General features: G+C 44.5%; 3 protein-coding genes across 4 annotated transcripts; all 3 read right to left on the bottom strand.

The window, feature by feature from the left end:
- Positions 1–2,635: 2,635 nt before the first annotated feature.
- hkdc1 (hexokinase domain containing 1) lies at positions 2,636–10,124 on the bottom strand. Of its 2 annotated transcripts, XM_084709285.1 has the most exons (18): positions 9,818–10,123; positions 8,672–8,834; positions 8,403–8,554; positions 8,158–8,277; positions 7,791–7,886; positions 7,569–7,668; positions 7,094–7,277; positions 6,794–6,949; positions 6,402–6,635; positions 5,873–6,180; positions 5,500–5,648; positions 5,263–5,382; positions 5,067–5,162; positions 4,882–4,981; positions 4,393–4,576; positions 4,126–4,281; positions 3,762–3,995; positions 2,636–3,546 (listed from the first exon to the last, which is right to left on the bottom strand). In XM_084709285.1, exons 1-18 carry the CDS (start codon positions 9,878–9,880, stop codon positions 3,408–3,410), a joined length of 2,754 nt encoding a protein of 917 aa, XP_084565411.1. In that variant the 5' UTR covers positions 9,881–10,123; the 3' UTR covers positions 2,636–3,407. The 2 variants fall into 2 exon arrangements, with proteins under 2 accessions (XP_084565411.1, XP_084565410.1); XM_084709284.1 differs by having other exon boundaries at positions 6,794–7,277; positions 9,818–10,124.
- A 597-nt stretch (positions 10,125–10,721) lies between these two features.
- supv3l1 (SUV3-like helicase) lies at positions 10,722–16,250 on the bottom strand. The gene is made up of 15 exons (XM_084709287.1): positions 15,838–16,250; positions 15,577–15,654; positions 15,374–15,481; positions 15,157–15,271; positions 14,826–14,994; positions 14,392–14,503; positions 14,126–14,203; positions 13,735–13,826; positions 13,441–13,621; positions 13,253–13,346; positions 12,864–13,083; positions 12,547–12,627; positions 12,249–12,425; positions 11,648–11,796; positions 10,722–11,448 (listed from the first exon to the last, which is right to left on the bottom strand). The coding sequence occupies exons 1-15, from the start codon at positions 16,118–16,120 to the stop codon at positions 11,067–11,069; spliced, it is 2,319 nt and encodes a 772-aa protein (XP_084565413.1). The 5' UTR covers positions 16,121–16,250; the 3' UTR covers positions 10,722–11,066.
- Positions 16,251–16,738: 488 nt separating this feature from the next.
- On the bottom strand, positions 16,739–21,124 carry vps26a (VPS26, retromer complex component A). Its single transcript, XM_084709750.1, has 9 exons — positions 20,976–21,124; positions 20,177–20,326; positions 19,843–19,918; positions 19,228–19,384; positions 18,957–19,121; positions 18,708–18,814; positions 18,539–18,607; positions 18,187–18,329; positions 16,739–17,970 (listed from the first exon to the last, which is right to left on the bottom strand). The coding sequence occupies exons 1-9, from the start codon at positions 20,976–20,978 to the stop codon at positions 17,857–17,859; spliced, it is 984 nt and encodes a 327-aa protein (XP_084565876.1). The 5' UTR covers positions 20,979–21,124; the 3' UTR covers positions 16,739–17,856.
- Between the last annotated feature and the right edge of the window lie 134 nt (positions 21,125–21,258).

Here is a 21,258-nt window from a genome sequence, read left to right as displayed (position 1 = left end):
TGTATGTGTGTTTGTGTGAGGCCAGGAAGTAGGAGAGGCAGTAAGTTGAGTCAGAGAGCGAGAGAGAGAGACAGAGAGAGAGAGAGAGAGAGAGAGAGAGAGAGAGAGAGAGAGAGAGAGAGAGAGAGAGAGAGAGACGGCAGTAAGAGCGGGGTAGGGTGGAGAAAGGGGGAGTGGTTGGAGGACTGGATGGGGGAACTGTAGCTAAGCCCTGCCCTCTTTCTCAGCTCTGATTGGACAGCTTGCCAGGGGCTGGGCCGAGCCCTGGTGTGATAGGCTAGTAGCTTAGAGCTGTGGTCTCCCAGGAGAGCTACCCCACTGAGCTCAGGAAGAGGAGGGAGGGAGACTAGGAGGGAGGAAGTGATGTTAAGGAGAGTGAAAGAGGAGTAGTTTAGACAATCCTGTGTGGTGCCTTATTTTACAATGGTTTTGACAGGGAAGCACACAGTTTCATCATGTCCCCTGTGAGCAGTGATGAGTCTCAGGTTCTTGGAATGAGGGCGTGTTAGGGAGCGGAAGAGACACTGAGAGGTCAGCTTAGAAACTGCTGCTCATGCTAACTGGGGCTCGTATGTCCTTATGTCACCTCTGTAAGACTCTCTCTCCCTCTCTTTCTCTCTCTCTCTCTCTCTCTCACACACACACAAACCCACACACATATTTCTCCTCCTTCTTTCCCCCCTTCTCAGCTTTATCTCCCAGGGTCACCGCAAATGTTGCTGAGTAATGGTAGCATAGCAACACCCTCATGTCCCTGATTAAGATAGGCTGTCTGCATGCGTGAAAGTGGCTCTGGTGTACAGCGTACAGTGTAAGGCAGTCTGTGTGAGAGGAATCGTGATAGACGTTACCTCAGCTGGCCAGAACACAGCAGCTGTCTATCATCATCACCCATGAATAAAACATTCACCAGAATCCTCTCCCCATTCCACACAGCCTAAGGAGGCTTCAGTACATACTTGTGGTATTGGCTATAGGTTGGTTTAAACTACCATTAATTATCATTAAAAACAATCAAGACATTTATAAAAGGATAGGTCCTGCCAGTGTTCAGATGTTCAGATGCAGAAACATACTAAATACAAAAAAAAAATGTGTTTTTGTTTATTTGTCAGGGACAATTCAGCCGGCGCACATTATTACATACATAAATAACGTTGTAAATGTGTTGCATGAAAGGTTTTTAGCCAATAGGCTAATTTGCAACCCGAGTCTCTAGGTCTGGTCAGACCTTTCTAAAAAGTTAAGCAAATCAGGTCAGTCAACATATTAAATACTTAATCCATCACACTGTTTTAGATTCAAGGTGAAAGTATGTCACCCCCAGAGGGAGTATGGATATAGTCCATTATAATGACCAGCTGTTCCCTCACCAATGTTGCATCCCAGGCAATAACATTTGCATAGCGATAACGTTCTGTATGTTGTAGTTACAGTCACCATAGAGACCATATGCATTATGTTGACACGGGTGGATTATAGTAGGAGGAATATTGTTCTGCACTTTATCTAAGATATTTAGGGATAACCAGTGGCTTGGATGTTGTAGCCAGATGTCGTTGGGTGTATTCGACTATCTGTTATTCTGGATACCTAATCAGAAATTACATGTTTCTCACAAGAGTATTTTCTACTCAACTTTTGGCGTGAAGAAATAGTACAGTTCTATGTCACATTACACTTATATTAGTGCTGAATAAATCTCATTGTTGCACAATGCTACAAAATACTTAAACAATAGTAATTAATCAAATGAAGCAGCTAGCACTACTTCCGATGAATTCAATGTAATTGAACAAAACACTTCTAAACGCAGTGTCCATACAGATACAGTGGTACAGTACGTACAGTAGCTTGTGGTACTGTGTCCTCCTCTCCCTCCATAGCTGGGCAGGCAACCTGCTCCTCCTCCTGAATATGAGGTAATCCCACAGCCAGTGGCGCACACTCACTCACTTCTCCAGTTTAGGCTTGATCAAGGTTTAAGAAACGGTTCTTACGTAAGCTGACTGTGACCAATGCTGACCACAGCATCGGAGCAGTACAGGTCCCTTTCTGCAGGCCGTCAGAACCAGTTATGCTCATGCCATTGTGATATCTCTGACTCAAAGCTTGTATTGTTGCCACATAACAAACAAGGAGCTTGAATTCCAAATGAATGGGAGAGATTGGCATTTTTGTTGTACACCTTGGAAAAGTACTGGCTCATTCGAAGAAATAGATGAGTAAAGAAAAATGACAAAATACCACAAGTTGGTTAGAATGTCGTGTATTTGTGTGTGTATGTGTGTATGTGTACAGACAGGTCAACCCAGCCTCTCCAGCATGGGCAATAGCAGCACTGGAGGATGTGTGTTCGTGTGGGTGTTTGCATGTATGTGTGTGCTTACATGTGTGCGTGTGCAGGCTGGGTCGCTGCTGCTTCATCTAAGGGGGATTATGGAGATGAGTCAGCCTACCACAGTGTGCCTGCTGTTGTCCTGGTGACGTCACCTCCATCTGGTCTGCTTGGCTACCCATAATCCCCCTGACTCAGATTAGCCTGCTTCCTAAATGCTGCTGGACTGGATGAAGCGTAGTGTAAATGTTGCTATCAGAAGTAAGACCAGCCAAAAAAGGAACACTGAGGATAATGTTCTTTCACAGGTATTTTAATAGGCTGGAACGTCTGCTGGTTTGAAAAATACTGTAGTGTATGACAATTTACAAAATATTCAAATAGTAAATATAAAAAGAGTTCCTTTTATGAAACTGGCACTCATACTCAACACACTTACACAGCCTATGAACTAGCCTATGAAATGTTTGTACTGAAGAATGGACAATTGTTCAATAAGTGGTTTTCCCCAAATAATATTTCCTGGATGGGATGGAGCGCTTGATTTTGACATCCATAACAATTTTATAACTAAAATAACATTTTCGAAACAACTTATCAAACAATTTTCTGTTTTTTTTTGGATAATCATTTCGAAAACATCTTTGACAGGAATGAGTTCGTCCAATTCCTCCCACCATACTGTGACAAAAGCTCAACAGTGTTATCAGGACATTCTAATCTGACCAGCTCTGATCCATTCCATTCCTCCACATCTTCCCCCACAGCTCCTGACTGCATCCACTTTTCTCTCTCTCTTCTCTCACTCAGCCTCTTTGTATCCTCCCTTCGTATCTACAGTATGTGTCCAGTCAAAATCAATGATATTTGAAGGAAATATAACAAGTGATCAGAATACATATTAAATAATCAACTAGACAGTCCTGGACAGCCCTTTGACAGAGAATATTGATCCCACGTCACACCTGTATCCAGTCATAATTGAACAGATTATTTGCAGTCACAAGTTGTATTTTGCTGGTAACTATGTGGTGTAACACAGTCACATAATGCAGTCTTTTGTTTTGTGCTATGTCTCCCGACAGGACTGACGCGCTACTGCGGTGATGAGGGCAGCACCTTTCCCACTGCCATCCTCGGATAGGACAAAGTTGACCTCACACTGTGGTGCCAGGGCCTTGACGGTCTCCTGGAGCACTCTGGAGAAACTACAGAAGAACAGAAGTTATCATTAGGAAAAAGGAGAACCTTTTCAACATGAATCCTCTATGCTGCTTTTTTGTGTGTCATGAATTACACGCTGAGTCTTTTGAATAACTCTGTGTCTGTGTGGAGTCAGGATGTGACTGAAACCTGTCTACTCACTGTGGGTGGAGCTTGTGTCTGTGTGGAGTCAGGATGTGACTGAGACCTGTCTACTCACTGTGGGTGGAGCTTGTAGAGTGTTCCATCAACCCCCACGGTGATGTCCATGTTGGCCAGCCCGCGGTTCTCTCGGATCTTGTCAACGACGGCGGCCATTCCGGCTCCGCAGAGCTGAGCTGCGCGGTGAGACACGACACCACACACCTCCTTGACTATGATACTGTCATCACACGTGCTGTCCAGCCCCAGGTGCTGCAGGATGGACCTGACCTGCAGGAGCGCCAGGCGGTCACTAGGGGGAGACAGATTACGGTCACTCTTTTAAGCCAAAGCCAGCGTGAATTTATCACATCTTTTACATTAGATTGAGTTGCTGAATTGCTGAGGTGGGGTGTAGCACATTCAGTGGTCAGCAAGTCTACCTTTCTATTTGAGACAGGAACTTGGTTTCAAAAATGCCCCTAGTCTTCAGAGTCTCAGTAACATGTCCTCTGAATAGCAGGCCTCTCCTAGTCAGGTCAATCAGGATCTGTCGGACAATCTCCCCCAGATACATCCCACTGGTCATCTTTTCAAACCTGGATGGACACACACACACACATACTTCTTAAACCGACACCAAGATGCGACACTTTAAAAAGAAGAGATCAGAGGAAAAAGGAAAGACAGGGAACAAAGTGGTGTCTTACTGTTGCTTCCCGATGTTGAGGGACCCCTTGTCCACCTCTCCGTCAAACCTGGTCCTGATGTCGTCGATGCAGCCGTCCTCCCCGAAACCCCCCCACTCAGTGTTGATGCACATCTGGCCCTCGTCCCCCTCCACCGTCTCAATGTTCCTCATCTCCTCCATGTAGCACACGTTACTGCCCGTTCCTGTAAGACAGCACCACACAAACACTGTCAGCAGATGCATGCCTAGACATTATTATGAAAAATATACTATACATTATTGCGATGTATGTTTTGTAGTGTCCTTTTTTTCCAGGACTTTCTTTTCTTGATTTTTTATTAGGATCCTAGGGCTTGGATTTGGGTGGGTAAGGTTTGAGGGTTTGGAAACTGAATTCAACTGTTATTTTTGTGTGTTTATTTTAAAACTATATATATATATATATATATATATATATATAAATACATATATATAAAGTCTACAAATGCCCTAGTAACTGGACACATACCAGCGATGAGTCCAACCTCACACCGCGAATCCTCGTATGCACACGTCATCATAGTTCCCACCGTGTCGTTGACCACGGCAACAATGTCCAAGTCGAACTCCTGCAGGAAGCATGGAAACACAGTAGAGATCAGTCAACCAATCAGCTGGCTGGGGACAAGGCGTCATAAGGTCTCTTCCACTCACGTTCCGTCTCTTGATGGCCTCCCTAAGCATGTCCACGACATCATATCCTTCACAGTCGGTGGCCTTGAAACCCTTGGTCCAGCTCACCAAGGTACCCTGAGGGAGCATACGTCACAATGGGAACCATTACAACCAATACAGTCACTCCCTGACTCAACGTCAAGTCAATCGGAGGCTCGTTGTGTAGACTGATCACCTTGTCTATTCCTGCCTGCTGACAGGGGAAGGAGAAGGTGAAGCCCAGAGGAAGACGAGTGTTCTTCATCCCCATGTAGTCCAGGAAGTCCGAAATACACTGAACTATGTGGTCAAACAGCTGCACACACCAAGGGTAAGAACAGGGACAGGTTTAGAGTTGATATACTGTATATTGTATGTTGTATCAAGAGTGTGTGTGTGAGTGTGTATGAACGTGTGTTGTAATGTCTCTCACCTCCTCTCCTGTGCCCTGCATGATCTCCTGGGGGATGGCGTAGATCTTGTTATACATGCGGACCGAGCGCCGGATCCCGCTCCGGATCTTCACCACCAACACCCGGAAATTGGTTCCTCCGAGATCTAACGCCAGGAATTTCCCTCTCTCTGAAACACCAACGCCATGCTTGTGACCAACGGTTTGGAACAGCTTTAAAGCACCTAATCAATCATACACGTGTACATACAGTACAAACAGCAGGATTGACAGTACCCAGTTTTGTAGAAATAAGACCAGTCCTGATGACCATACATATTTAACATAGACATTCCAAATAAACCTGGGGCTCTGTATTAAAACTATGAGGTAAACCCAGCATCCCTGATCTCACCTGTTCCGTCGGGGGTCTTGAACACGTATGAGGGCAGCATCTTCACTGGCTTCACTGAGTCCTGGCTCTCCCTTTTCAGTCCTTGCTCTAGACTGGCCCTCATCCTGTCCCTGACCAGCCCCAGCTGCTCTGGGGTCAGCCTGAATGGCTCCAGGGTGGCCTCCATCTGAGCGTGCTGCTCCGCCAGCCACTGCGCCACCGCCGTTACCATGGCAGCCCCCTTCCCGCTGCCGCTCTCGGAGAGCAGGAAGCGGACGTGACAATCGGGTACGAGGCGACGCACCACCTTGTGAAGCCTCCTGGCATACCTGTTAGGGGAGGAGCCTGCTATTAGGAAGCATCGAGGTACCAACTCTGTTCAGAGTCAATTAAGGACAGCTGCTTCTAGCCATCAACAGACTGCTATAAACACTTCCCTGTCCATGCAATTCATCTCTAAACTATGTTGCAGGCTTTTAAAACGATTCTGTTCATACTGTGGTGCGCCGTGGCAGGGGGTTACCATGACACTGGGGGTGCGTTTACGTACTGGGGGTGTGTCTTGTAGACAGTCCCGTCCATTCCCACTGTGATACGGAGTGTTTTTAGCTTTCTGTTGGTCCGTATGCGTGTGAGAATGGCAGCGAGTGTAGCTGCACAGAGGTTGGAGGACCTGAAGGAGACCAGGGTACAGACATGCTGCACAGCCAGACAGTCGTCATCAGAGGGGCTCAAGCCCAGGTCGACCAGCACCTCTCTGGTGTTCCTCAGGCCATCCTTATACCTGCACGAGGACACACACACATACATCACACACGGTGATGTACATCATGTGTTCTAAATGTCTGCTTCACAGAGCTGTTTAAAAAGAGTGTTCCGGGCTAAATGTGTTAACTGAGTGACTGAGCAGTGTAGATGAGACAGAGATGAGAGTGGTCTTACTCTTCCATCATGCATATATGTCTGGTCTCCAGTTTGCCTTTGGTCCGGAGAGCATCCGACAGCCTTCCTCCAAACAGCAGTCCTTCCTTGGCCATCTTCAACAAGATTAACCTCACCAGCTCCCCCAGGTACAACCCACTCACCATCTTCTCAAACCTGACACAACCAGATACACATCCAGTACACATCACACACACAAAACACACAGACAAGCATAAATGGGGGAATGTTATTTTAAAATGGAAGAGAGGAAAGGGAGAAACTGAGAGGAGAGGAAAGAAGAGGAGAGGAGATGCGTACAGCTGTTTTCCAGGATTGACGGAGGCGGCGTCAATCTCTCTGTCAAACTTTGTGATGAAATCATCCAGTCTCCCATCCTCCCCGAAGGCACCCCACTCTGTGTTGATGCACATCCTCCCCTCATCCCCCTCCACCAGGTCAATGTGCCTCAGCTCCTCCATGTAGCACGCGTTAGTGCCCGTGCCTGGGAGAAAGGGTTATTTGTCTTAAGCTAACAGGCAATATTGACAGTGGCACCACACATGCTGGAAGCACACAGTTCACTCATGCAGTAAGCAAAGCAAACACAATAGGCCGTTTTAAAATGTGGTGTCACCATAAATTGCACGGTGCAGGCATTATTTATATAAAGACTGGATTTAGTCAATGGTTTCTATGCAAAGTCATCTATGTTTGTAATGCATTTATTTCCAGTATATGTGTGTCTATCTGTGTGTGTAATAGTGTGTACTAGTGTGTGTGTTTATTTTCTAACCTACGATAACTCCCACTTCACAGCGCGGATCATCGTAACCACAAGTCATCATGGCTCCCACAGTGTCGTTGACCAGCGCAAGGACGTCGACATCAATGACCTAAATCACAAACATACACACTTAATTCATGCGGCCTGTTTCACCAATAAGCACAGATCAAAATACACTTGCTGTGAGCAGTGACTGTCTGGCAGTGTAGTTTGTGGAGGAATTGATCTAACCCCGGCTCTTTGGATAGCCTGTCTGAGACTCTCCATCACGTTGGTCCCCTGGACTCCCTTAGCCTTAAAGTTCTTGGACCAGGACAGCAGCACTCCCTAGGGCAAGGCCAGACAGAAGAGCAGGGTCTGTGGTCTGCATGCAGTCACATGATCCTCCACCATGATGCAATGAGCTATTGCACAGCAATACAAATCCTTGACATCATGGCAGAAGGAAATGCATGATATCGTTTTAAAGACCAATTGGTTACTATTTCAGTCGCCTGACAGATAAGTCATCCATTACGATTCTCAGGGAGAATGAGTCATCCAGGATGTGTGTTATCTTCCATTCAGACATTGTGGCGTGTTATGTCCTGTCCCCTACCTGGTCAACTGCGGACTGCAGACAGGGGAAGGAGAAGGTAAGGCCCAGAGGTTTCTTCTTCTGCATGATATTTTTCTTTTGAATGAAGTCCTTCAGAGATTCAGCAACATGGTCAAAAAACTGCAGAAGGGAGGGACAGAGGGATGGAGGAGTCAAACAGATGGATATATTCCAAAAGATTGATATTCACTACGGGGGATCCAGAGATACTAGGAAGTGACTCCGGTCAACCCTCTGGGTCTCACCTCACTGCCCCGGCCGCTGCGTAGCTCTGCTGGGAGTGGATAGGTCTCACTGTCCATCTCCACCTTCCCACCCCTGCCATCCTCACGCACCTTCACCTGCAGCACCTTGAACTTGGAGCCCCCCAGGTCCAGAGCCAGAAACTCCCCCTTCTCTACGGTGCAGAAGACACACACTGTTAGCTTTTGTAAGCTCACTGTAGCACCTGCTTAGGTTCAACACCCACCACTGAAGGTTGGACAGACAACCACAGAAAAGGCCCACAGCACACCTGATCCGTCGGGAGTACAGCGGACATGCGTTGGAAGCATCTTGACAGTGGACGTAGCGTTGCTCTCGTTGGACAGCCCTTTCTCCATCTCCACCATGAAGCGAGCTGAGATGTCCTTCAGCTGCTCGTCTGACAGACGCATGGCATACAGGAACCTGTCCACCTGGGGGCGCCAGAGGACAGTGTGGTCAGAAAGCTATTCATATGGGACAAAGAGGAAGTTAGTTGGTGTCTTTAGGGGATCTTAGGCTTTATGGGAATTGTCACCCTATCTTTTATTCCAAACTTCCATATTATTTTTAGGTTTGTGGGAAATGAAGAATCAGGAGGTTACAAAAAGGACACTTCCTGTGTCTGCAGCTTCACACTCTATATTAAAGGTTGTGTCTCGTTTTCTCCCAGTTCCCCAGAAGCAAACTTCAAACCAAACCAAACAAACAGTAGAGGTCAGAGTCAAAGAACAAAGAATTTCACCACGGTCACACGGGTTTAGCTGACGCTTCATCCATTGTGGTGGCAGACAACAGCATGTGAGACCACGCAGGGAGGGACAAACTACATGCATGCAGACATTTCTATCTCTAAAAAGTAGTCTGTGATGGTAAATCTCATCTGACATATACAAAATAACTGAGTTACTGAGTATCACATGATCAATTCCATCCATATTAATTGATTGAAAACCCCACCCATATAAAAGATGTTTCAGAAGATAGAGAAGGAAGTTTTTTTTTTTTGATATACCCTTCATCCTTTGCTATAAGCCAACACAATTTGTACATTCAGGACCAGTCATTCCAGCCAGGACACTCCCTGTCCTCTGTATCAGTGAAGGTGTCAACATTGATGCAAAGCTTGATCAAGAGGACAAGGTCCCTCTGTTACTAGTTTGATTTGAGGAGTATGACACAGGCCCACACACTGTGTTAATGATTACTCAGGTAACAGAAGGAAACAAAGACACGCAAATCAGTATATTCTGAACTAACTAGGGAGTCCACAATCACACAATCTTAATTCCCACCAACCAGTTGTCATTAAAATCAGGCCTTAGTAATTACCTTTAACACTTTCAAATCAGCATAAAATACAGTCAAATATATATTTGTGTTCATTAGGTTCACTTTTAAAAACGCATCTGGTCACCTTTTTTATTTGGTCCTCCTGTAGTTTGGAGAAATAGAAGGAGAGCAAGTGGACAGCAAACATCTTGACTCTTGCATGCAGTGGTATATTTTCTTGGTCAGTGGCACCACACCAGTTAGGTGGGAGTAATATCTGAGCTGTTGCCACAAGTTCTCCTCTTAAGCGTGTTTTCGCTCGTCCCCCCTTGAAAGATTGGTCTTCCTTTCCTCTCTCTCTCTCTTGTTGGCTGGGTGTTTGACTATAGCAGGTCTTGTTACTGTTTTTTTGTCTTATCCTGGGACAAGTTAAGGTTCCACTGGCTCAATAATTAAAAGGCCTCTCTCTCTCTCTCTAGATCCCTCCTTCTCCCTCTCACATACAAAGTTGCTATAAGCCCCTCCCTCTCTCCTTCCTCTCTCATTCATACTTGAGTTTCTCTTAGCAATGCCTTGATACTAGCCCAGGGAGCACTTCCTGGGGCGCCACGGGGTCTCCCCCAGACCATAAGATCAGCAGGGGTTAAACAACAGACGTGACATAGAGGCCACAGCCTGGTCATTCACTGGTATGGCTGTGCAGACATCAAGGGTACAATTTTAGGAAAGTAGAAATGATTCCCACCTAAATAAAACACAACTTGATTCAGCTCAGTGGTGTTTTGGTTGTTTAGTATCAGGGTATATCAGGGTATTGTGTTGGTCAAAGCTCTGGCATCTCTCCTACTGGCAGTGGTCTGGAGGTCTAATCCTCACAGGAGAGGAATGCAGAGAGATCGGTGGGGGCAATGGGAGGTAGGGGGAGAGAGCGAGAAAGAAGAGAAGAAACTGGAGTCTGATAAGAGGTGGAGAAAGAGAAAAATAAAAGGAATTCATGGTATCCCGATTTAGGGACTTTATCTTTCCCCTACTTTGTTGCATCACCTGAGTCCCAGTCAAATTGTTTTTTATTTTACAACAGTTTCTGTTAAATGATCCACTACAGGTGTCTACTCTACAAATATGACAACATTGAGTTTATTAACTCATTGCAGTATCCAATCAGTATTTTACAGCACATACAGTACAGGACATTGGTGTGTACCAGTGTTTGATGCTGAAATTGACCAAAGTCTTCTGTAACCATGTAGTTTTTTTAGGTATGTAAAAGGAACTAACTTTCTCCATAGTACTGTCTCAGATATTATATTTTTAGTTCAGTTCGATGAAGAGGTGACAAAATCCTCCATTTATAAAACTAAAACCTTCTCTGAATCCTTCTGTCAGACGCACACTCATTTCTTCTTCTTCTTCACGTTTTTTTTGTCTTTTCCTGTCCCGGCTGTCGTTATTGGGTTAGCCATCTCTCCAACGGAGGTGTGTTCTTTAGACCACTCCCTCTGCAGCTGTCTCAGGAGGTCAGAGGTCAGCAAGCCATCCTTGACCAGGCGAGACCCCAGCGAGATGTCCTTGCCCGTGCCTCCGCTCCCTGCAAGCTTGCGGCTCCGTCTGAGGGGGACAGCGTGCTTCTGCTGCTGGCCAGCCAAGGGGTCTGCAGCCTCGGTGGCTCTGATGAGGCGGGTGATGTTCCGGACGCCCAGCTGGATGATGTTGTCCAGTTCCTGCTGGATCACCCTCACATGGTTCGCGTCTGGGAACATGTCCATGAACCGGTAGCTGCACGCAACAACAGTAAATTATCGCTAACATCTCCTTGCATTATAGACTATGTAAAACCAAAGAAAAGTGACAACGTAAACATTTTATTTGAGAATTAGCAACTCTGGCCTGTCCTTTTTATCTTCGATATCAAGAACAGAACTGACACCTCAGCTAGAGATTGAGGTCTAGAATACTGAAAAGGTCTACAACATACCTTAGCCAGAGGTAGAGATCTAGAACATCATGCACAGCCTCCAGATGCACCAGGTCTTTGATGTTTTTGGGTGGGACCAGCGGCCAGTTGATTTGACGACACACCCACTCAAAGGTCAGGGGCTCATCTCGACTGAACTGTCTGGCGAACTGGAAACAAAGGACATCCTATCACAAAGACCTCACAGCCCAGACCAAAAAACCTAGACAAACACACCCTAGTCCTTATCATTGTAATAGCATATACAGACTATAATAACTGTTATCAATACTTAGAAAAGTAGAATCAAAGTCCCCATGACATGTGACAAATTGTATCAATATAGTTACTGTGCAATTAACAGTCATACCAATCCCAGATTATCATAAACTGTACCATAAAAAGCTAAAAAGCTGGTGATTATGTATTATCAGGACATTAATCATAAGATAGTACTTAGGCAGGTTTCAAGTCATGTCACCAGTTAAAGGCTGTCTGTGAAATAGTTTGACATATTATGAGGTGGAGAGCACTTCCCGTGACTGCTTAACCTGCTACCTACCTGTGGGTCAGTCTACATACCAACCTGCCTCTCTGTCAGTTTGTCTGACCGAAGCCCTACCTTGAGGAAGGAGGTGCAGACGAAGGGCTGTTTCTTGTTGATGGGTGCTGTGCAGAAGACATAGCGCGAGCGCAGGTTCAGAGGGATGTGCTGAATCATGTCGGCCAGGAACTTGAAGTCGTCAATGTTGCAGACGAAGTAGAGGCCGTCCACTTGAGAGAGACTCACAAAGATATCCTGAGGAGATCCAGACAGTAGATTTGAACTACATTTGAAACCATTCAAAAATGAGAAGTTATGGGGAAAATTGTGAGAGTTCTTACGTGGCAGCTCAAGAACTGTGAGGATGCATACTCACTATGAGGTTGGAGAGAGTGGCTTCTGGTAGGTGGTAGGCAAACATCTCAATCTGCTCAGCTGTAGGATGGAGACCTGCTGTCTGTGACCGAAAAATAATACAGGACGAAGCCATAAGCCATAACACTACTAAGGACATTAATAGAACACACCACAAATATTAATGTTTTTTTTAATAAGTGCATTTGATACACTTTCCTGCATGTTAAGCAAAACATTTTTTGAAACGTTAGCTTCTGGTTCCTCGCCATGAGGAAAGCTAAATCAAGGCCACTTCTAGAACCGAATAGAAAGGAAGAATCTGGATCCAGTCCTGACCTTGATGGGCTCAACACTGTGACTGAGGAGATCCTTGAGGACAACAAGGTCGTCTCGATACATGGTGGTGACCTGTCCCTCTTTGAAGATTGAGCTGAAGCGGCCAGCCCTGCCTGCAATTTGCAGGGCCTGGGAGGTGGAGATGGTTTCCATCTGCTTCTCCCCCTTCTCGTTAACGTTGGGCTTCACCAGAGAGTTGAAGATGATGCGCTTGATGCTCCTGACAAGGGGCACATGACACAGCATAAGGTAAGACACTGGAAATAGGGCTGACATCGTCATGACAGGGCACAGGATATGAGATTCTAAAGGAAATAGTGCAAACTAATAAAGATATAGAGTCCGTTTACGAGACAAATGAAGGAGGAAACGGTTTCGGCTCCACTCACAGGTTCAGGCCCATGCCAATGGCGTCTGTGGCCACCAGAATCTTGCAGGGATCGTCGGGGTCATTGAACTTCTTTGCCTGAGAAAGCTTGGTGCCTTGAGAAACCAGAGAGAGACCACAGTTCTAGAGAGATACTAGGCTTACTGCCAACATGCTTGCATCTATACCATTCAGGGTGAGGGGTCTTACCAGGGGGCAGACTGCCGTAGATGACCGCACACTCCAGTCCACGGATCTCAATCTGGCGACTGATGGAATAGATGTCGTTTTTACTGAAGCACACGATGCAGTCTCCAGGGTGGAGGTTGTCCAGAGACTCCACAGCATGGTCCATGATGGAGAAAGGTGTCAGGCGCTGGTAGTTACGCACCTAGCGTGACACATTAAAGCCCTGAATGAAAGCTGCTCTCCAGTCACTTTTAATACCCGTCAGATTTCCAGAAAGATTGAGGGTGTACCTACTCTATGACTACCCAGACTCACCTCTACCTCCTCTCCTGTAGTGTACATGAGCTCGGTGACAAAGTTAATAGCAGCAGGCTCGCCACAAACATGGATCTCCTCTGCACACAGTCCTACACGCACAGAAAGAAAGGACTAGAAACTGCCACCAAGTCTGAGTAGGGCTATATTCAGCCACTCTACACACAGACTAAAACCAACACTGCTGGCTAGGAGAAGCTTCATAGACCAGACTTCCTCATCACTGGAGCATTCTTACTGATGACTCTTGTCTGGGTAATTTCTTCTAGTCAGCAGTTCTGGTTTGATCAGTGTAGTAACTGCGAACTGTGAAGCTAATACGATTGCAGAATAGCACCTACCACCAGCATATACTCTGAGGTTATACAGTATAGCTGCTGTGGTTACTGACCTAGTAGTGCCCTGGTCCAGGCCCAGCCCCTTGACGAGTCTCTGATCATCTGGATCTCATCTATCACTGCAACCTCGTCTGCATGTCAAAAACACACACACACACAATAATTGCCATGCAATGTATTATCTGGTACAAATATGCGTAACTGTTTATTACTCATGTTGTTGTGATTACAGCTGCTGAGGTAATACAGTAGTACTGTAATGTCTACAGGTGTGTATGAGTTACCCTCATACATTATACATTTTAGGATAACAACTTACAAGGTGTGTTGACGCTGCACATCTCGATGGTACAGGCCACATGACAAGCTTGCCTCCCCTCTGGATCCACAAACGTCCTTTCTTCTCCCGTCACCAAGTCACAAGCCACTTCCTGACATCATGACACAAATATCACATTGTTACAGTTGCCTTTTAGATTCTAATAACTACTACTAGACAGTTAGATAATAGGAATAATAGGGAGTCAGATGGCTGAGTGGTGAGGGAATCGGGCTAGTAATCAGAAGGTGACAAAATGACGTTGTGTCAAGGGACTTCACCCTACTTGCCTTGGGGGGGAATGTCCCTGTACTTACTGTAAGTCGCTCTGGACTAGAGCGTCTGCTAAATGACTAAATCTAAATGTAGATAAGCGTTCCTACTTTGAGAAAACTTGTCCCGGCATACTTTAGATAGAGAACAAAAATACGCACTGAGTTGTTGCTCTTCTCAAAGATTTCATGGGCCAGCAGCTTCAGCGGTCCACAGTAGACACCGGACTTGGCTGCCAGGTACCTCTGGATGGCATGGTAGGTCTTCCCACTGTTTGTGGGCCCGGCATGAAATATGATCTTTCTTTGAATGGCCCTAGCCTCTGGGTACCTGTCAAGCATCAACACAAATCAAAGACCATCACACATCACAGCCTGTCCAGCAACCATAACTTTACTTATTTGCGGACGGACCAGCTTGAGGGGGCTTTCCAACAGGTAGATTAAACCCTCATGACATGTTGAGAATGATAAGATTGTGCAGCAAATATACCAGTTGGGGGGAACACGCAGATCACTAATTTTGCGAAGATCGTCCATGCAGTCCAACATAGGAAATATCTGCTTGGCGTGTCTCATGAAGTAAGGATAGATGTCATCAATGTGCCCTGGGGAACAAAAACACCACACAAACATGGATACAAGGTCAGTGAACTGATAAAAGGGCGGAGCCATATCTGATCCGATTCTGAAGTAGTTCCTTCTCTTACCTGCTCCACAGCAGATGTCATTGAGAATGATGTGAAGATCAGCAGAGATGGCAGACATCTCCAAAACATGCTTCCTAAAACTGATGAAGGCTTGATGAAAGAGACGTGCTGAAGATAAACAGAATGGCAGACAGATTTGAGGAAGGCTTCAACCAATACAGGATGGCTGGGTTGCAATGTTAGCCAATGATTAGTTTTCTTACCATCGAGACCATGGTCTGCTGCTAATTTTTGGATCTCTGGCCTCTTGTAGAATTTATTCAACACTTTTAGAAGTTCACCTGTCCAGATACATAATATTAACAACTGACAAAACCAGCAACTCTGTGGCTAACTCATCGGCCACATCCCTCATTTCCTATTGACTACTAGCTTGTGGTGTGCTGGCTAATAGGTTCATATTTACATATAGCTCAACAATGCTCTCAGTTATTCGTTATTAGATCACAACTCTAATTACATACTTTTATCCAGAGGCTGCGTAAGCTCCGCTCCTACACTAGCATCCGCGGTAAGGTCGCTTTTGACACTCAGTGGGACAAAAAGCGAGGTGTCCGGTGGTCGTGAAGAGCTGTTGGAAGAAACGTGTCTTCTTGGGGACAGATGGCCCGTCGAAGGATGTTTTAATAACGATATAGAAGCAACATGCCTAGCACGACTGTCAAGTACATTTCTGTTAGGCACAGATATCGCACGAATTCTGTGCGGCACCCGTGAGAAAATAAACACGCATCTGTTGACTGACATGATGGACAGTTTCGTTATTATTTCTTCATTCGGGGAGTGCGAACTGACACTTAATTTTGACTCATGTTATATTATTGTTCATTACAGTCTGTTACAAACACTCTCAGAGGACGGTCAACATCCTTTCGCTCCTAGCTGCAACACAACGTGCAGGAGGACCCAGGTATAGATAGAAGTCTAAACTTTGCCTGATAATTTTTGTGCACAAAATCTGAAATAAAAGCGAACTTGCTTTATTTAGTTAAACATTATACGTTTTTTATTGGGAGACAAAGTCAATTGTTTACCATAACATAGCGTTACATTTTATACGTAGAAAGAAAATGTAATTGTATAGACTGGCATATCTATAGGCATATTTAACTAACTCTGGGAAAGGACCCCAAGGGTCAAAGTGCGTAATTGGCATCAGACAGGAAAGTAATTTGCACTGGTCGCTCTTCTTCATACCGCTTTGGACAGACGTGTCTTCACCTCGGCCTAAAATGCCAGTAACTAGACAGGTTTCATACAATTTCGACAACCATGCCTATGAAAAATGTTTTACAAAAGCACCATGGCCGTTCATTGCAACTACAACTACATCAGACAGTAAATTTTAACACCACTCCAACGCAGTAACAATTTGCATCGTTTATTGGTAATGGATACTGAAGCAGGGTAGATATAAATGGGTTTTTTTTCACACCCATAAATCAATGATAGTACAGTATAAAGTTGGTGAACATGTAGTTGGGGTGGAAGCATTTGGCAAAAGGTTTCATAATTAACAGGCACTTAACTGAAAGCAAACAAACAACAATGCCTGTATAGTTCAGAAATAACTAAAGAGAAAAATCATTGTGACAGGTTTGGGAATTGTCCTTGTAACATGAATTACATGGTGCAGCACAATCTTAGGGCATCATGACTTACAGGTAGTGATAGTACATGAACTAATTATTTGATAATTAAATAAAATAATAAAAACTGTTCCACCATTTTATTCAAGATCATTCATAGTGCCTCCAGCCAATGCATAATGTAAAAGCAATTATTTATTATACAGTATATTTATCTTTGAAAATGAAAACAAACATAACAAATACATTGTCACATTGCTGCATGATAAGAAAAGTGAAATGAGTGAAACTACAGCTTCAATACTAAATAACTTAAGATATATAAATCTTTTACATATTTCAGTGGATTATAAATATGGCACCTCTGAAGCTCAAAGAATGCCTATTTTCTTACAGCTTGACCTTAGAGACGGATCCTACAGCCAACAAAGGATGTACTTGATCTAATATCAACTCATCACATTCTGGTGAACCTGTTCACACACACTGGGAAACATCCTTAAAATCTACTAGTGTATGACTATTCTCCCAGTGCTTGGCTGAAACAAGTGCATCAATTACAGGAAGAGTAGGGCCAAAAATTAGTGCTATAATATAAAATAAATGCAATCTCTTGTCCAACGGCTGTGTAAGAGGAAGAGAGGAGTCCATCCATTCTGCTATAAGTGAGATAGCAATGGCCATCAGAGGACCCGTAATCCATTCAGGTGTGGCAGGTAGCAACACCGACACCTGTGGAATTGTGGAAGGTAGGGAAAACATACAGCGGGCCTTTTATCTATCCTGGCGTGTAGAGTTGTTCCCCCGTCTCTTCTGGCTTAGCGTTCAGCAGAATCAGCATGGTTCAGCATGGTTCTCAGTGTCTGTGTTCCTGCCCGGTGACCCTGGGGATGCTTACATCTCGGGCTGCTCTGCGGGGACAGTGGGTCTGGGCTCAGGGGACTCGTAGCGTTGGTGGAAGTTGCGTTTCTTCATTTTTTCAGGGGCCTTCCTCCACAAGACAACCTCCTGAAGAGACAGAGAGAGGTTTGATCATTAACAAGTTGACCTTGCATGTTGACATTTCGATTATGGTGATTGATGTCGACTCGTGGTATATTTCTCTGCTACAGACTGTGGATTTTTGGCATGACCATATGAAAGTACCGCAATCAGAACATAGGGCTACATGATGTTTCAGTGTTGGGGTTAGTCAGTGTACATGCTGGACCTCTGTGTGTATACCTGCTGTTTGAAGTATCTCCTGTCCTCCTCATCAACCAGCACCAGGTTGAGGAAGTAGCGAACAGAAAACTTCTTGTTGACATCTCTCATTGTGGCTGTAAGGTCATAACCAGCCAGGAAGAGACGGATGGGAATTGACTCTCCTGAAGAAACACAAGCATTAGGGTTTGGGGGTAAATCGAAAACATCAACAGGCATTGAGACCACTACTCTAGTCTCTCTTAACCTCAACAGAACACAAACAGGACCAAAGGAGATGAAAGTTCGAGATGAAAATGTGATGCATTAAGTGTCATTTAATATATTGGATATTCAATAGGGTCCCAGCTGCTATCGACTTGTGCCATTTTACCTTTTACTGGGGCTCCGTCCATAATCTCATACTTGGCAACCGTCTCTGTTTCCGTGGTTGTGCTGGGCCCTGTGGGCATGAAATATGATCAACCTTTTGTTAGTTATTATTCTAAGTGGGTCCATTTATGAATTACTAACATATCCTCTGTCATCTCTGATGATCTCACCTATTCCAGTAATCTCCTTCTTGATTAGCTGTAGCTCCATGTGTTGGATCTTGATCCTGACCAGGAGGAAGTAGATTTTTCCTACAATCACATCCTTCAAATGGTACCTGAGCACACAAACAGAAGCATTCACTCAATGACAGAGGCCCAGTCTAGATCCATTTTCTCTCTGACGGGTTCTAAATAGAGCCCAAAAATGACATAATAATTTTATGAATCCCATGCCTGTGATGGAATATGAAAACTTACTTTGACTTGTTGTATTCAAACTCTATGTGTAAGCAGTCCTCAATGCCAACCTCCATTTTGATGGAGTTGTTTACATCAGGGTAAGTAGCCAGCTGGTGGACAATCAGGTCATACTCCTTGATCAGGTCAGAGAGGCGCCTCACTATCGTCACCTTCAGGAAATATCTGGAGGAAAACATGCAGAAACCCACAGAAAGAATCATTAGGGTGGCTAAAGACATAGAAGTACAATCAAGAAGTGGGTGTTGGAGAGAAGGGGTTGTAAGCCTACCTCAGTCTCACATTGGCTCCTACGTAGGATTCATAAGGCTTCTCCACCTGCATGAACTCAAAGTCGTAGCTTCTGTTCTGGGTCAGTTCCCCAGGCAGTGCCAGCTCCTTCACCAAGTTCACAAACTCATGGGTGTTGCTTTTGTCACTGAACAGCTCTGCAACACAGTATTGCACAGTGTAAGGAAGTATTGATAGTAGAAGCAATAGTACCTTCTGGACACAGACTACAGAAATAATCCTAACTTTATATGCCTATGCCTGTGTCTCAAACAGACTTTTAAGATATGGAGATTTTGCCATTTCACTGTTCCTTCTTTCAATGAGAGAAGGAACCAGTATTTCAAACATTTTGATTCATATGAAATAAGGACACAAAAACAAGATCGACTCTACCAATATTGGATCAATGGCCATACGATCATCGTGAGAAAAACCTGTTTCTTAACTAGAATTGGCTATGGTCTACTTCAGCAGTGCTCACATGACTAGCACATGCTCTAAGCCTTTCAGTCTGTACAATACAGAGCACTGGGGTTTAGAACCAACAGTTCCACATAATTTATGTTTGGAGTTTAGAATTCAGAACAGCTGTAAGGCTCTTCAGTGAACAAACCTATCTGTCCCACAAACTCAATGCGGATCCCCTGATGTTCAAGTCTTTTCCCAGTTTGCTTCACATTCAGATTGACCTGAAGAAACGACAGTCATTAGCAATTCAGACACAAATTTGACTAAAAGCAATAATAACATTGTAAACAGAATAATCCCTAACTTAACTCAATATCCAATTAACTCATATATATTTAAACAATGAACGTATATGTATGAAAACATTTATAGCACAATAATCACTGGGTTGAAAGCACTTGCATTGTTCATGCAATGATAGTGGACCGTCTTCAGTTTCATCCAGCTTGAAATTCCAAACAAGCTGAAACGGAGCTTACCTTCCCGGACACGGACTCTCCATCATAAAATAAATAGTTCTTTTCGATCTTCCCCTCTTCTGTTTTGAGTTCTGCTGTCTTTCTAGACTCAGCATCATTTAATAAGACATCAATTTCACACACAGGGCCAAACAATCCACCAAGGAAACTCTGAAAGACAGATGCACACGATTACATTCTCGTGTGCATGCCAAGAGTAACCTTCCTATATAATGCCAGCTACATATCAATTGCATATTACAGCTAGCTCTACATCTGTCAGGGACAATTGACCCTTCAGTTGTTGACTATCAATCAACGCAGGCAGGGATACTTGAAGACGGATGGGTAGCCACTGTAGTATACTGTCCTAAGGAAACCAGTCTACTACTGTAACGCTAGTTAACTAGCTTAGTACTAGTCGGCTAACTGACTAGATATGCTACAGTATGCCGTCTTAATCAAGGAGGCCGACAAATAATTGGCTAGCTCTAAATCTATTGACGGCTTTCTAGCGATGTAAATGGTTGGTTCTGAGGCAATGTGTTATGATACTATTTGGCTCTAAAACCTTGATGTGGCAATGAACCAAATGATTAACTTGCAGCTGCTGTCCAATAAACCAAGGCCTCCGCAGCTAACGTACCGTTGCAGTTAGGCTAGCTAACTTGGTTAGCCTAGGTAGCATACGGTTAGCCAGCCTATTTTTCAGTAGGCTACTGGGATTAGCTAGCTAGCTAATACAGTTTTAGAGATTGCAGGCTAGCTGTGTCTCTGTTTATGTTTCGAGCAAACAAACGTAGGTTTCTAGCAGACTCACCATTTCAGCTGTTTACTGACACAGTTAAGACAATCTCCGTTTCACCAAGCCCTGTGTTGCTTTGATGAAAAATACTATTCCGAGTCTCTGGGTTGGGAATCCCTCAGTCAGAGCTCCAGCAATCTTCAAACTGGATGGGCATTTCACAATAAAGGCCACTGACCAACTTGATATGATAGAAAGGAAACGTTTATACTGTTTATATTTTGTTAAATATTATTTGTCATGTATTTCGGTATATTTAGCATAGCCTAGGTTTATTTTGTCTGGAGAAGTATTCGAA

The sequence above is a fragment of the Hypomesus nipponensis genome, chromosome 11, assembly GCF_054491055.1.
Source record: "Hypomesus nipponensis isolate SF chromosome 11, ASM5449105v1, whole genome shotgun sequence".
In the NCBI taxonomy this organism is placed as follows: domain Eukaryota; kingdom Metazoa; phylum Chordata; class Actinopteri; order Osmeriformes; family Osmeridae; genus Hypomesus; species Hypomesus nipponensis.
Note: the sequence above shows the minus strand (reverse complement) of the source record. Positions and strands in the feature narration are given on the sequence as shown.

Bases quoted from the DNA above. Each gene is read 5' to 3' on its own strand.
- hkdc1 (XM_084709284.1), bottom strand. From the start codon at position 9,880: ATGTTTGCTGTCCACTTGCTCTCCTTCTATTTCTCCAAACTACAGGAG. The intron at 7,669-7,790 runs GTTAGATCAATT...TTTGTGATTTAG, and splicing joins AGGCTATCCAAAGAGCCGGG to GTCATTGATGTCGACGTCCT. The intron at 7,278-7,568 runs GTTAGAAAATAA...CCTTTCTCCCAG, and splicing joins TGAAGTGGGAGTTATCGTAG to GCACGGGCACTAACGCGTGC.
- supv3l1 (XM_084709287.1), bottom strand. From the start codon at position 16,120: ATGTCAGTCAACAGATGCGTGTTTATTTTCTCACGGGTGCCGCACAGA. The intron at 13,084-13,252 runs GTGAGTGGAGCC...GCCCCTTGTCAG, and splicing joins ATTGGCATGGGCCTGAACCT to GAGCATCAAGCGCATCATCT. The intron at 12,628-12,863 runs GTCAGGACTGGA...TTTCGGTCACAG, and splicing joins ACAGTGTTGAGCCCATCAAG to ACAGCAGGTCTCCATCCTAC.
- vps26a (XM_084709750.1), bottom strand. The intron at 19,919-20,176 runs GTAAGCTCCGTT...TCGTTTCTTCAG, and splicing joins GAGAGTCCGTGTCCGGGAAG to GTCAATCTGAATGTGAAGCA. The intron at 18,330-18,538 runs GTAAAATGGCAC...GTGTTTCTTCAG, and splicing joins GGACGGAGCCCCAGTAAAAG to GAGAGTCAATTCCCATCCGT.